This window comes from Cariama cristata, unplaced genomic scaffold, assembly GCF_000690535.1.
Source record: "Cariama cristata isolate BGI_N322 unplaced genomic scaffold, ASM69053v1 scaffold9655, whole genome shotgun sequence".
Taxonomy (NCBI): domain Eukaryota; kingdom Metazoa; phylum Chordata; class Aves; order Cariamiformes; family Cariamidae; genus Cariama; species Cariama cristata.
The window spans coordinates 21,909-36,304 of NW_009616977.1; the positions used below are offsets into that span (position 1 = coordinate 21,909).

Consider the following 14,396-nt stretch of genomic DNA (forward strand, 5'->3'; position numbering starts at 1 on the left):
TCTTTCCCTGACACACAGAATATGGGCTTAGTTTAATGAAGCATAATTGGGCCATGGAAACTTCTCAGTGTTCTGTGCTGATACAATGTGACAGAACAGTGAGCCTGTCTCTGGCATTGGGAATGTACTTTGTCAGGTTCATTTGGATAAACATATCCTCAGCAAGTCCCTGTATGGGGAAAGAGGAAGAGGAGGCTAAGCAGAGGTGTCTAGTTACAGCTGTGGCTAAGCATGGGTACCGGTCATAGTGTTTTTGAGATTAGACTTTAGATATCTGTTCAGGCAAATATTTTTTTCTAAAGCCTTATGCCAAGCATTAGCAGCTTGATGTATAAAGCCTGGATTTAACATCTTTACGTACCATTGTATCTGCCAGCAACATCATCTTGAATGTGGATAAAGATGCATTAAGCTCACCAGTGGGAATGATGCTTTTACTTAGGTGACAAGCTCACCATGAATCCTTAAAGGTAAAAGGTAGTTACATGGAAGTATGTTTAGGACTTTTGTACTGAATCAAGGAGATTCTAGAAGTGTCTGTTACCTTAATAAATCTATATTATATGGGACACAGAAAGATCTATATATACACAGTTGGTTGCACAGTCCCAAAGGGAGGAGCCGCTTGTGGCAAACCTGATTGGATCTGCAGGATGAACAGCGAGGGCTGTAGCACTGAGCCTGGTCTGATGGTGAAAAAATTACTAAAACTTGTCCTGGGGGAGTTAAAGCATTGACACAAAAAGAAAGGAGGAGTGAAAGAGAAAGGAAAGTATAAAGGCGATGCTCTCAACCTGGTTAAGGAAAAGATGCAGGTAACAATAACCACAACATGGTATATACACATTTGTTTGTGACTAGGAAAGTATCAGGCTTGTGTACGTTGGGAGTGGTTGTATTTGTAAGGGTAGGAATAGAAACTAGCGACAGGATGTTAATTTTTTCACTGAATGCTGAAGTTTAAGATATAGAAAAACCTAATGCTTTCTACAGTTGTAGAACTTGTCACGTGCCATATGAGGAAACCAATCTGAGTATTTTTTTTTTTAAGATGGAAAGACATTGTGTGGTTGTCACTTGCATTCAAAGGGAATTACTTAGATATTTATCCTGTAATGTCTTCAAAAGCTCATTGTAGTCAGTTGGTACATGTTGTGCCCTAAAATGAGCTAACACATGAACTGTGAAATGTGGTTAACTAAATAAACTTGGAAGAATTACCTTATCTTTAATCCCTTCAGTTAATGGTAATTGAGCAATGTATTTAATTACAACAGTGCTGAAGTGGTCGGTATTTATGATGTCTTCCTTGCAACAATTGGTCATATTCAAAATACTTGTGAACTTCAAGGGCAGCAAGGTGAGCTGTCAGTAGTAAAAGGTTATGGATGATTAAATATTGACTGCAACTTTTATTGAAGAGAAGGGTAGTAGATGTAGTCCTTTATCATCTGTCCTTTAGTGTAAATTCAGTAAGAGTTGTGCTGAGCAGAGAGCAATTAAATCCATTTAAGTCGATTTTTAAGTTGTCAGTAATATCCAAAGAAAAAAGTTTTAATAGCTGAGTAATCTCAAAACACAGCAAAACTTTTGATCAGACTTTGAGCACTGAGAATTCTAGTTTGGTAATTTATTAAACTTTTTTGCGGGGAGGGGGATCAGGATGACACCTCAAGGATATGCTGAGACTCAGTAATTTAGATTGAAGGAGGTCATATGGTTCAAATCCCAGTGGTCTTGGAGGGAGTATTCAAAATTTTATTGTAGATGAGCAGTCACAGTGGGCTAACTTCCCAATAAGCTACCATGTTTAATTTATTTCAACTTTTTGATTAACTGATTTCTAGAAGATCAGAATCCATGCACTAAGTCCCATGACTCTGCAGCACCAGCTGTGCGGTCCCCCTGTCCCATGGGTAGGGAAGAAGGATGAGGAACTTTGCTCTTTGTATTCCAGTATTGTCAACTTTTATCCTCGATACCCTGGGTCGGGGCAGTGTGTGGATTTTACATGGTGGTACCACTGTTTTTCTGATTTTTTTTGGGACACTACAGGCATGTATACCCTGGATCTGAGGAGAAATTGCCATGCTACACTGCACATGCACATAGAATAATATGATTTTAAATTGCCATGCTGCATTGCACGTGCACATACATTTGGTTTTTATCTTATTTTTGTGTTCCTGTAGCTTACGCGCTTTATGGTCAAGTATGTGACCTACAGATTTGCTTATTTTACCATCAGCATCTTTTTCATTTCCAGAACAACACTGAACTACATAGTCCTTTAAATCGACCTGCCCTCTAGCCTCTGTGGGTAATAAATATGATGAGACATTTCAGTAAACAAAAGAATAGACTGCAAGGAGGGGATAAAGTAGGTTAAACCATGTACTTACAAAACATGAAAGTTGTATGGGTTTTACTGACCCTACTCTTTTTTTTCCCATGTGTTAGTTCTTCCCTGGAAAGGTACTAGTTCCTCAGCTTCTATTCACTAGTTAAAAAACACCACAGATATTCTGTTAAAATTTTACTTCAAGAAACCAATTGGTATGCTGCAAATTGAAGTGTTTGCAGGTAGGTCAGCTTCTGTTCAGTAATATCCCACTCCCATGATGAAGGAATATATTAACAGGATACGGAATCGTCTAATGTGCATTTCAAAGGTATTAATTGTTTTTTTCCTGGAATTTCTAAATTAATTGGGATTATAATAAGCTTGTGTAAAACCCTGCACAGGAACCGTCAGAACACCTGATCTTGGTTGCTTGGTGGAAACAGAAAAACCAAGAGATGTGGATAGTTGAAGGTGGAGCTTTCGGTTCTTTTGATTGCTTCTGTGTATGAGCACGCATTAAAAAAATTGAGAAAGCAAATGAGTTGGTCCTAGTAACACACTGCATTTATATCATTTTGTTGGAGGATAAATTTTGTAAGCTTTTGATAACAGTTAAAGTATATTATATAATGTTTCTCTAAAAATAGCAAGATTTTTTTGTAGTCTGACTATTAATTAGTTCAGGTAAAAGCTGGGAAAACCAGGATCTGTAAGTAACCAGTACTTACTATAGAAGTTACTGATTTATAGAATATCCATCAATCAAGATATTTTAAGCCAGTTCCCTCTACCAGGAAAATCTTGGACTAGGAATATATATTCATGCATAGCTGAAGCTGGCAAGCAGTGTTTGTGGAGAAGCTAATGTTAACTGAAGTCAGTAGCATCTGAAGGTCAGGCTCACTGGTCTTGGACACATCAACCCTGACTTAAAAGTAACACCCAGATCTAGGTTTCCAGGTCTTGCTGAATTCAGTCCTAATGTATGCAACTGCCCCCTAAATAAAAGGTTATGTAATGTTGGTTGTACAAATGCCAGTTAATAACATCATTCTAAAAGTGTGTGTATACCCTTTCTAGAATAGCAGAAGAAATTACAGTTTTACAGAATAGGTATCTTTTTTTCTAGAGGAAACCTGTGAGATGTGACCTGAATATGTCTCAGGAAAAAAGTGCACTAAATTCTTCTGCAGTACACCTATGATTTCTTTTTCTTTTTCTTTTTTTTTTTTTTTTCCTGTTCAGAGTACCCTATTCATCTTTGAACGTGAGTGCAGAAATGCTAAAAATACCAAAAGTCATGTAGGCTTCTCTTCAGGCTTTCCCAGTCTTCATTTCAAAGGCGTATGTCCAAATTAACCTTTTGGAGTGATGCAGCAATACCTGTTACTTCTCCCCATGCACATCCTGGATCAGTTACGTGCTGAGCTGCATCATCCTTTGGCCGATTGGAATCGGAGTTCATTAAATAAGTCGTGACTGCAGGAGTCAGCATGTTGGCCTGTGGCTGTCCCTCTTAAAAGAAAGAGAGCAAGCAAGCAAAGCTCTTCAGTCCTAAAAATCCACAGGCATTCGGTCCTTTTTATGAGGTGTCAGTCTAGATAATTTAAAACAAAACTTCGCTTCTAGAAAATACAGAAAGCTTAAATTTATTTCAATGTTAGAAGAAAAAAGGAGAAGAGATGATGACTTCATATTTCTGCCTGTGGAAGTAATCTGATTCTTAGTTTGTGGATTCATTATGCTCAATATTTGAGGTGCACATTGCCTGACCTTCACAGTACTTTGCAGTTAGGCTATAGTGAAATGTATTGTGTCACGTGATAAACTTCAATATCTGCTGGACATAGAGGTCTTAAACAGCCTCCAAAATGGATTTGAACATGATAGTTGTGTTCAAAACTCTTTTTGTTTGTAAGATCACATGCACTTTGTGTGCCCTTAGGATGCTTCCTGTGCGTGAATGCACAAGTCCTCCAATTTTTTTATTTATTATGGGCTTCTCTTCTGGTTTGTGGTTTTACACACATTATAACTTTGCTTCTTTCTTTATCTAGTTCTTTAATGTTTCTGAATGCTTTTACTATTTTTAGCATTACAGGAGAAGATTATATTCTATTGGCCAAGAATTATGTGGTTGTAGTAAAAGAAAATGTTATTAAATATTTCTTGCTGTTTCTCTGTCATTTTAAACAGATGATTCACAATTATATGGAGCACTTGGAAAGAACCAAACTTCATCAGCTAACAGGGAGTGATTCGCTAGAATCCACAACACACAGTAGAATTAGGTAAGCTATTTATTATGCTCTCACCCTGAAATGAAAGAAAAAAAATCCATTCATTTGTGTTTGCAAGACTTTGTTCTTTAATCCTACAACAACGGTTCGGCTGAATCAGAAAGATTTGTTGTATGATTGGAATGCGGTAAGAGAATAGTGTAGAAATCGGTAGAAAGAGGCTTTTGCTGTTGCGCTGCTAAATGTTGAGATATACTTTGTACATTGGCCTTAAACAATTTCAGCTTTTTTGAGTGTTTGCTTTCGGGTAGGCAGGGAAAATGTCAGCACCTGTCCCAGAATAACTGGTGTCTTGCCCTGGCTTTGTGTACGGATGGATGAAGGTGTGTATGGTGGTACCCGCTGGTTGGAAGGGCTCGATGTGAATACCTTACGCAGGTTTTGAAGCTTTCTAGCCTATGAGCGGTAGGTGGAAGGAGGGGAGGACGGCTCCGGGGCTGGCTGTGTCTCTGCAGAGATGCTGCGAGGAGCCCGGCGGCGCGAGGGGGCGGGGAGCGGTGACGTCATCGCCGGGGAGCTGCGGCAGGGGGGGGGCGCGGGGAGCTGCGGCAGGAGCGGGGCAGCTGCCGCCGAGGGCATTGCTTTTGTGGCAGCGGCTGAATGACAGGCTTTGCCGACAGAGATACACCCTCGGCCCCCGTGTAGCCGCCTTGGGTCCGGCGTTTCACCATGCCAGCGCAGCGCCATGAATCCTGGATGCATGCTGCTGTTTGTGTTTGGCTTCGTTGGCGGGGCGGTGGTCATTAACTCGGCTATCTTGGTATCTCTCTCGGTTTTGCTGCTAGTGCACTTTTCTATTTCTACCGGTGTGCCAGCTCTGACGCAGAACCTACCAAGGATACTCAGGTACTCCGACCTACTGAACCTTGGCTTCATGTGCTCTTCCTTTTTTTTTCTTCGCTTTCTGTTTTCCTTTCAAACAGAAAGAGCAAGGATAAATTAGAGGTGTAAATTATGTGTAAATTTAAAATTCGTTTGTAAACATCAGATTTATGGACTGGGATATGGCAATGCATTTTTTTCATACACTGAAATTACATTGCCTTTTATTTACGCAAGTACAAGGTCAGTTTATGTATCTCCTTTTTTTTTTTTAGAAAGCTATTACATTGGTTTATTGTAACCCGCAAATAAAAGCTGTGGTGATAATGTCACGGATAAAGCTCACGTTCAGTGTATTGTCTGGTACTTGGCTGATCTTGGGTAGCTATAAATGTATGCAGTCTGAGGCCTTGTACTACTAAATTTCACTCTTTTTATCAAAAGAATTATGTAAGATCAGTTAATAGATGACACAGTAATTAGCTGATCACGTTATTTTTTTTTTTTAAATCTGATCATTGGTTAGCGGGGAAAAAAACCGTTCATTATTTAAGCATTAGAGCTTAAAGCCTATTTGCTATTGTTCAGCCAAATGTTACGCTCTCCTCTTTTTCTGTACTTGTATGGCAAGCTGCCAGCTCTGTCACCCCCCAAGTTACGTTCTGCTTGTCCTAGTTGCCTGGAGCAGTAGCAGAGATGCATATTGTGACCCAAAGTAATCTTGACATGTTTTAGTACTATAATTAGAAATGGAAAACAGCTGGAAAAGTTCTTAAATGTAGCTTTCTGACCTGAAAAATTGACATACTTTAACTGTGGTTGTAAGTTTAGTAGTAAACTTTATTTAAGAAGGGAGAAATGCTGGAAAACAGTGTTCTCTGAAAGCGCTATGTGACTTTTTCTCCTTAACACATGGTGCATGTATACTTTCTATGGTAGTATGCTTTTAACCTGGGTCTCTGGGCACAGAAGGGTTGTTCCGAAGGATTAAAACCAATCAATAAATAAAAGAAATACCAATTATTAATAACTGATAAATATATATGAATATTTAAATACAAAGAAATAAAATAAATTTTAATCGTAACTATCTATAGACTGATCTGGTTAGTAAGGCTGTGCGTGTTTAAAAGCAGGGGAAAAAATACCAAACCCAAAACAAGTAACACTCTGAAACAAACAAAGCAAAATATTGAACTTCACATTCAAGACCTTCTATTAGATTTTTTTTTTTCATGTTTAAGCAGTCAGATGGTTTAAGAAATAGTTTTGGGTTTGTTTTTGTTGTGTGTTTTTTTTTGTTTGGTTGTTTTATAATGTGCTGTTGCTCCCTTGGAGAATATTTAATGGATTTGAGGGCTTTTGGGAAGCTATGCTTTTTCCCCGCCCCTAGTAATTCATTTTAGGAATTACAAGAATTAGAACTCAGTTCCTTACTCTTCTATTCATTTAAAAAAAAGATAAAATAGGATGAAGGAATCTAATTGTAGAACAATTGTTTCTATTTTTTTAATACCAGTCGGATTTTTAGAACAGAGCATCTGGCTGGTTATCCTACGGGTTCCTGTAAATGCTTCAATACATCGCTTCAGAATATTAGTTTAGGCTTTTAAAACATGTGCCTGCCTTCTGCTCACTGTCGTATTTTCAGATGTTTTGTGGACATTGGGGGAGTAGAAGGGTTTTTTGCTTTCTGGTCAACCATCAGAGCAATAAGTTGAAATTGCTTCCGTCTTTTTGTGCAGACATGCATATAATAACCTTCATTTCCAAAATAAGCCCCTTTTCAAACTTCATTTACTGTGTAGTCTTGTAATGCACCTGAACTGTGTTTTAGGACATCAAAATCTATTCATTATAAAGTTTATTTAAAACTGCCACAAAAAAGCTAATGTTGGTTGTGAACTTTTTTGGTACTCATTTTCTTTAAATTCTTTCTTCTGAAGACTGCAAAGAAGATAAGCTTTGTGGCGTATCCTGCAAGTAAGCAAATCTGTCTGCTCTGAACCATTGCTCTGGGAGGCGTTTTCCAAGGCGAAGGGCCCTTCACAATGCCTGCTTTATCACCGGCTTGCTTTTCCACTGAAGGGCTAGACTTCTTAACCAATGAAATGGTTTCAGTCTGTCTTTTGACATAATCTAAGCTTATGTGGTGTGTCTTTTGTTCTCCACACACATTAGAGTTGTGGGAAATCTAAAGAAAAGCAGAACCTGTTACAATAGTGGGAATGGTTGGAATCAAATTCTGTTTAGTTCTGTGGCTATTTTTCATGAAGACTTTTCAGCACAGTTAGTTTGCAGATGCTGGAACAGTATCTGATGCTTTTTATTTTGTAACTCTGATTTTGCTTTACTTGCTTTGCTGCCTACTTTGCTCTTTTACGCTACTTCCGAATTAATGACCTCACTTGGAATAATATTTATGAAAGGCTGAGATATATGCGATGTGAGGATTAGTTGCGAAGATTTTTGTGACAAGGAGCATCTTTTTACACCTGCAGTGGAGGGGTTCATGCCAATTAAAATTGTTTGCTATTTGAACATTTGGGTTTTGGTGATATAAAATTTACCAAAAGGATTTTACTGCTTAATTGCCTAATGTATTGCTTAATTGACTACCTTTTCTTTTAAGTAAACAAAACGAAAAAAAACACCCCCCCCCCCCCCCAACCAAGACAAATTTTATAAAAATGTTTAGCTTTTCCTTTTGCTTTTCAGTGCTCCCTCTTACATATTTGCATATAACTCATATGCAGATACTAATTCTGCACAGAATTCTGCCTAGGTTATGTTTAATTTATGAAAAACCTTGCAAGAGAAAGTATATGTGATTGTGATTTGACTTTTTATAACGCTAAAATCTCTCCAATCTTCATATTTTGTCTGGGTTGTCTCTGCAGGAGTACTTACAGGCAATGCTTTTTCTCAAGAAGCATCATTTTCTGCGGTCACTTGTGCACACTTCTGTGCACACTTTTATCTTCTGTCTTCAGTATACTTAAAATGTGCTAGTTGATTACAGTCCTTTTTTTCTGTATTTCATTGTCCTGACTGAACAAATACTTTGCTTTATCTCATTTCTATGCCTGGCTGATATTTTTCCTTTTCAGGGCTGGCTGTAGCATCCTGTGAATTGAATTCTACACAATGTTTTTGTCTCTTGCTAGGGGGAAGAATTAATCTTTTTGTTCACTGATCACGCTACTGATGGCAAGATTGACTTCGGGATTTTTTTGGGGGGGAGGGTCAATATACGAAGCTTTGGAATTTCCAAATGTTGTTTGCTGTAGGGAAGTGATAAAGATAGCAGAGATGGTGAAGAGTTGCGATGAAGTAATTTGCCTTACTGGCACAAGCTTTTGTGCAGCTTTAAGGTGAAGTAGAGTGTTGAACTGATCATGCTTAAAACTACGCAATTTTTGACTGGGCTAGTTTTAACATCAGTAATTCCTTGACCCATTTTTTTTTTTCATTATACAAATCCCTATAATTCCTGTGATCTTCAGAAGAAAAATACCATATATTTTGAGAAGAGTTGGACTTCAAGATGACTGTTTACAGCTTTCACAAATACTGCCATTAATGATCTAGGTGTTGGCTGTTGTAGAAGTTACATGGTACTGTATCTTGCAAAAAAAAAAAGTGTAAAATGGTATTTTTAAGAGTGGCTACTGAAAACTGTAATTTAGTCTGAAATAAGGAAACATTTTCATCTTATGTTCCTGTTTGTGTTCCATTTCTGTAAACCTTTTGTTTACTATGGATTAGCTATAGTACAGTCAATAACTGCTATCTAAATCCATGGAATAGACTGTTTGCACTCAAATAATGTAAAATGAGGAATTATTAGGTGCTGTAATACAAACTGTGTATGCTACGTTCTATATTTAACAGAGCATAGTGTATGAATCTTTGAACCTATAATTTTACCACTTCCCTGCTGATTTCAGAGGTGTACAGGAAAATAAATTGTGTGACATCTGAAATGGCTGATGAAACCTGTCTCCCTTTCAAACAGAAAGGAGCGTCCAATATCACTGGGCATCTTCCCATTAGCCTCAGGAGATGCACTACTTACACCTGAAACTCAGAGAGAAGCGGGGGAAACGCCTGGGTCAGAGCACTGGAAATTCCACGAGCTGAGCCAGCCACGGTCCCACACAAGCCTAAAGGTGAGCATTCTGCTTGGCCTTGTGTTAGGAGAACGCCTATACACAGGTGGTAGATCCTTGGTGGAGAAAAAAAGCAAATTGAAGGGGAGGAGGGAAAACCCTAAATCATCTTTGTGTAAAGCCAGGTATGTTGCCTACTCAAATGATCTTTGAGGGAACTTACTGGGAGAAGTGGAGTTTGGGTTGCATTTTTCCAAATGACTGGTAATACAGGCTAGTTCTCCTCTTACTCATAGGAGCAGGTTTTTTCTTTCTGACTAGGGACCCTTTCCAAAGGTCAGTCACTTTACACAGTAGGTATATAACTAGATAGTGTAAACAGGTCTGCTGATTTAATATTGTTTTAGAAGGAAAGCTTTGATTACTACACAGGCAGTACTCTTAACACAGCCTCTGTCTACTATCAGGCATGTAGCGTAGGTATACTGCAGAGTTGAGAATGACCTAACTTTCCTAAATTAGCCTGTGATTATGATTTCCCTTACATGTAGCTTGGCTATAATTCCTGCAATTGTTCTGTGTTCCAACACTGAGGGTGGCATAGAACAAGCTGCAGAAATGGAAAAATGGGGGAGTAGTGTTGGAGTGTGGTGAATCTGGCAGTTGGGACTAGGGTGTACTAACAACATAGCGGGAGGAGGGTTCTGCAGGGTGAAGAACTCCAGAATGTGTAAAACCTCAAACCTCCCTATATATTTATGTTGAGGTTTTTTTAGAAGACTGTGGATGTACTGTTATTTCTGAAAAGGCATACAGCTGAGGAGAATTTCCTCTTAAATGAACTTACTACCTAGCAGGAGAATATTAAACTGGTAAGAACTAAAAAGCTATCCAGAAATAATTAGAACCCAGACCAGTTTTTTTGCCTAAAGGTCATATGGAGATAATGCGAAGTGTAAGTAATGGTTAATTATAAACATATCAAAGTGACAACAGGAGTTTGGATCTAAAAATTTGTCACTTAACAAACTCTTGGCTAGGACCATTTTTGGATCTTAAATTTCTCCTATTCCCTTTTGCCTGTGCCTGTCAACATCAGTAAATTGAAGACTTTAGGAGAGCTGACTGAAATACAAGTTAAAGTTAGGACTAAGAGTAGGTGGAGATGAGGTATAAAGGGAAGTCTCTGATCCCATCCCATCCCGTCCCATCAGAAAATTATATTGGTTACTATATATTGTCAAAATAAGCTTCTTGGTATAGTTCTTCTAAAATAATGCACTGCTAAAGGAGAATTAACAAAACAGCCCAGACTGTAGTTTTTCAAATGTAGTTAATTAGAGTAAGTTCCTTGGGTCCAAAGCAGCATCTTTGCCTTTTAGCTGTGAATGTAAAGTGATTCTGAAGTGAACCTCTTGAATAACATGATATATTGAAGTCATAACCAGAACTTGAAACTTTTTTCTCTAATACTTTTATTTCTTCTAAATACACTTAACATCAAGTACAAGGCACAAGCAAGATTCTGCTGCTTTCAGGCATCTGTTTTCCATTCGTGCATGAACATTTCATTAATGGTCAGTGTTTCCTCTAAAAGTATCACAAAGAGTAAGTGTCAAGGAGAAACTCAGACAAAAAAGACTGGGTATTCTGTAGCTTGTACAGTAGTGACGTTGCTGGATATCATTGTAAGACAACATATAATTATGTACCATTCATTCTCTTCCGCTTATTTATGCGAAGTATTGCAGATGAGCTACTACTTCTTCAGATTTAATTGTCTAATTTTTAAGCTAATGTCTTTTTTCAGGAAAAGTCTTCTGGAAACATTGCCAAGTAAGACGAATTTGCCAAGTCAACACAGCACTGACTTTCAAATGCTTAGGCTTTGAGATATTTTGATTAATTCATTGTCACTTAATGGAATTGCATTTCATTTTCGTTAGTTCTAGAACAAACATTCATGATGGTTTAATCAGTATAGTTTCCAAGAGTTAGCTCAAAAAGAATACAGTAGATAATAAAGTCAGAAATGTAAAATAGATGGCATTATTTGAAATCCTTTTAAGGAAAGGACCATTCTTTTCACTGTTTTCTCCTGCCCTATCAAGCTGTTTTTCTTGAGCTTTGTGTGTGAAAGTCAGTGATCGGTCTGTGCTGCATCAGTTAGTGGATGCTTTTGGAATACAAAGATGTGGAAATGTTTGAACAGAGCCAGTAGCTCTGAGGTTTTATTCCTTGTTTGTGTGAACTCTGGATTCCCTTGGTAAGGGGTACCATTTCCTCCCTTCTCTATCTGCTTGCACAAGTATGAATCGTTATCCAGGAGCTGAACTTCACCAGTTCAAAAGGCAATTGAGTAAATTGTGTAGCTTTTCTATCTTTTTTTTTTTATGGACACAAGGTATCTAATAACACTTTCATATGTTGATTTTGTTGCCTTGTATAACTATGGGTAAGTGTACATGTTTTATTCCTTTAGAGATGTCTGTTAGTTGACTGTATTTCTGAATAACTTGTTAGAATATCAAATATTAATAATTAGTTGGTTTGGAATTTATTAAAAAGGAAGAAAACTAAGTAATTGATAGGCAGGTCTTGAAAGTGCTGACTTTTGTTTCTAGGGCTTGCAAATTCCATATGGGGATATCGGTATAGGATGCAAGCTTTACATTTATGCTGATATACATGTGTGTTTTCTTCCCTGCCCCCACAAACTAAAATCTTATCTTTCCAGGAAGTTCCAAAAGTAAAAATTTAGAAATTATAATTCCTAGTAATCTTACACTAAGTACAAGTGAGAAGATGTGTGTCTGCATGCAGGTGTCTGTTTTTTTTAAAATAACCTTGAAGTTCAGTTTCACTTCCTTATCAAAAAGGGATGCTAGTAGTACAGTGAATTCGTGCTTCAAACTTGCTTCGTTCTTGAGAAATTGAAGTTTCCTGAGCTGACAGAGCTGTTCTCTTTAAGTGTCACAGACTTGTCCAGGAGCCTTGCTTTCAGCTCTGATTCCCAAACAGAGAACTTTATATCAAAACTTAGCATCCTGCCTTCACTTTGCACATACCAGCCTCAATGTTTCATCTTGATTTTTCCCAAGGAGATTCCTCTAATGCTATATGCTAGAAAATACTGGCCTAAACAGACCATTTTGTCATATCTCTAGTGAGCTCTTGTTCACTGTTATATGCTGTTTAAGTCATAGTTAAGATATCTGGATGTTGGTATGGCTCTGGTCATGAGTGAGGGGTAAAATGTGAATGAAAGGAGACAAGGTCCAGAAAAGGACTATTAGTAAGTATTACCAGGTAGTAGCCTCTAGCCATGGCAAACAGAGTCTAGCCGGCCCTCGAACACAGTGCCTGATGCAGCCCTGTCTGAGTAATGATCATAATCTGGAGTCCAGCAGCTGGATTAATAACCATACTTGTGGGTCTTGATATAATGTCACTGTAATGTAAACTGTTGCCAGGAATCAGCTTCTAAGAAGGAGCTATTTACTGATTTTTTTTTTTTTCCATAGTTGATCTGAAATTTAAGTGGACAAGCAATCACTGCAGTTCAATGTCTCATTCCCAGTGTCATCCAGGGCTTGCAGTTCAGACTGGAAAGCACATAAAAACAGTTTGAGCGAAGTGCTCGCAAATATTATGCTTTGGTATCTATTAAATCCATGTTCTGCATCAGTGCTTCAACGTCTCCTTTGTAAGAAGATGTTTTAAGATATCATGCATATTTTGAACAATTAATTTTAGAACAGCTTTGGGAAGATTCAGCGGTTCATTGTGCAGCTAGAAGGATTATTAATATGGGAATGCTGCCTGTTGCCTGGAAGACTTAACAGAAAAGCACCCTAAAGTTGTGACTATAATGATCAAGTGAGATCAAATATTAGTATTAAAAATAAGGGCATGTTTTATGTAGCTATAACCTCCTTAACAGAAATGAAACAGCCGTAGTCTAAAGATTAATTTGGCAGTACTGACTTAAAGTATTCTTTCCATTCCTGTTTCTTTGCATTTGCATGTTCTTCAGTAAAATACAGTCATTTTGGTGTTTGTTCTTTAGTTTATATGCCTAACTCTTCTAGTAATACTTTGATTTGTGTTCATTTTTTAATGATAATTGCTCAATTTTAGGATGAGCTCTCTGATGTTAGCCAAGCAGGCTCAAAATCTACTACTCCAGCATCCACAGCTGCTTCAGATGTACCTGTACTGCCTGCTGAAACTCCTCAAAAGGAAGATGTTGAAGGGCTTGCAAAGGACACAGATATGCCAAATGAGAAACTGGACGTAAGCAAGAATATTGAAGTACAGGTGGCTCAAGAGACAAGAAACGTGTCCACTGGTGAGCTGCTTTAACTTTTTAGTGTACGGTTACTATAGACCTCATATTTAATCTGTTACGAAATATCTCAATTGTTATGCCACAAATGAGAAATCTTTTTTTTACTCAATATTGTTAGGAGTACAGAATATTGGCAAGACATACGAGTCTGTTGTTTATTGGTAGCTTTAGTCCTTATTTTTCTAGAATCAGAATTATTTTTGACGTTTCCTTGTAAACAGCAGAAGTGGCACTCATCTAGACGCAAAAAGTCATGAGAAGATAGACGTCTGCTTGGTTTCGATTGCAGAAATAGTGGGAAATAACTACCGTTGGATGACTTAAGTTAAATTCAGGAGAGACTTAGAAATTCCAGTGTCCGCACTAGAGAATCAAAATCCATAGGTCTTCTCATTTAATTACCTTGATAAGTCTTTGAATAGAAGTCTACTAAGTTAGTGATGGATTAATAGCAACTATGTGTAGGG

General features: G+C 37.8%; 1 protein-coding gene across 2 annotated transcripts in view; it reads left to right on the forward strand.

Moving 5' to 3' along the window:
- Positions 1-5,192: 5,192 nt before the first annotated feature.
- SPAG9 (sperm associated antigen 9) overlaps positions 5,193-14,396 on the forward strand; it is a 34,821-nt gene continuing 25,617 nt past the window's right edge. For both annotated transcript variants that reach the window (XM_009700363.1, XM_009700365.1), the window contains exons 1-3: positions 5,193-5,490; positions 9,485-9,638; positions 13,719-13,929. In XM_009700363.1, the coding sequence (XP_009698665.1) occupies positions 5,330-5,490; positions 9,485-9,638; positions 13,719-13,929 (526 nt within the window). In that variant the 5' untranslated portion in view covers positions 5,193-5,329. The remainder of the gene's footprint in view (positions 5,491-9,484; positions 9,639-13,718; positions 13,930-14,396) is intronic.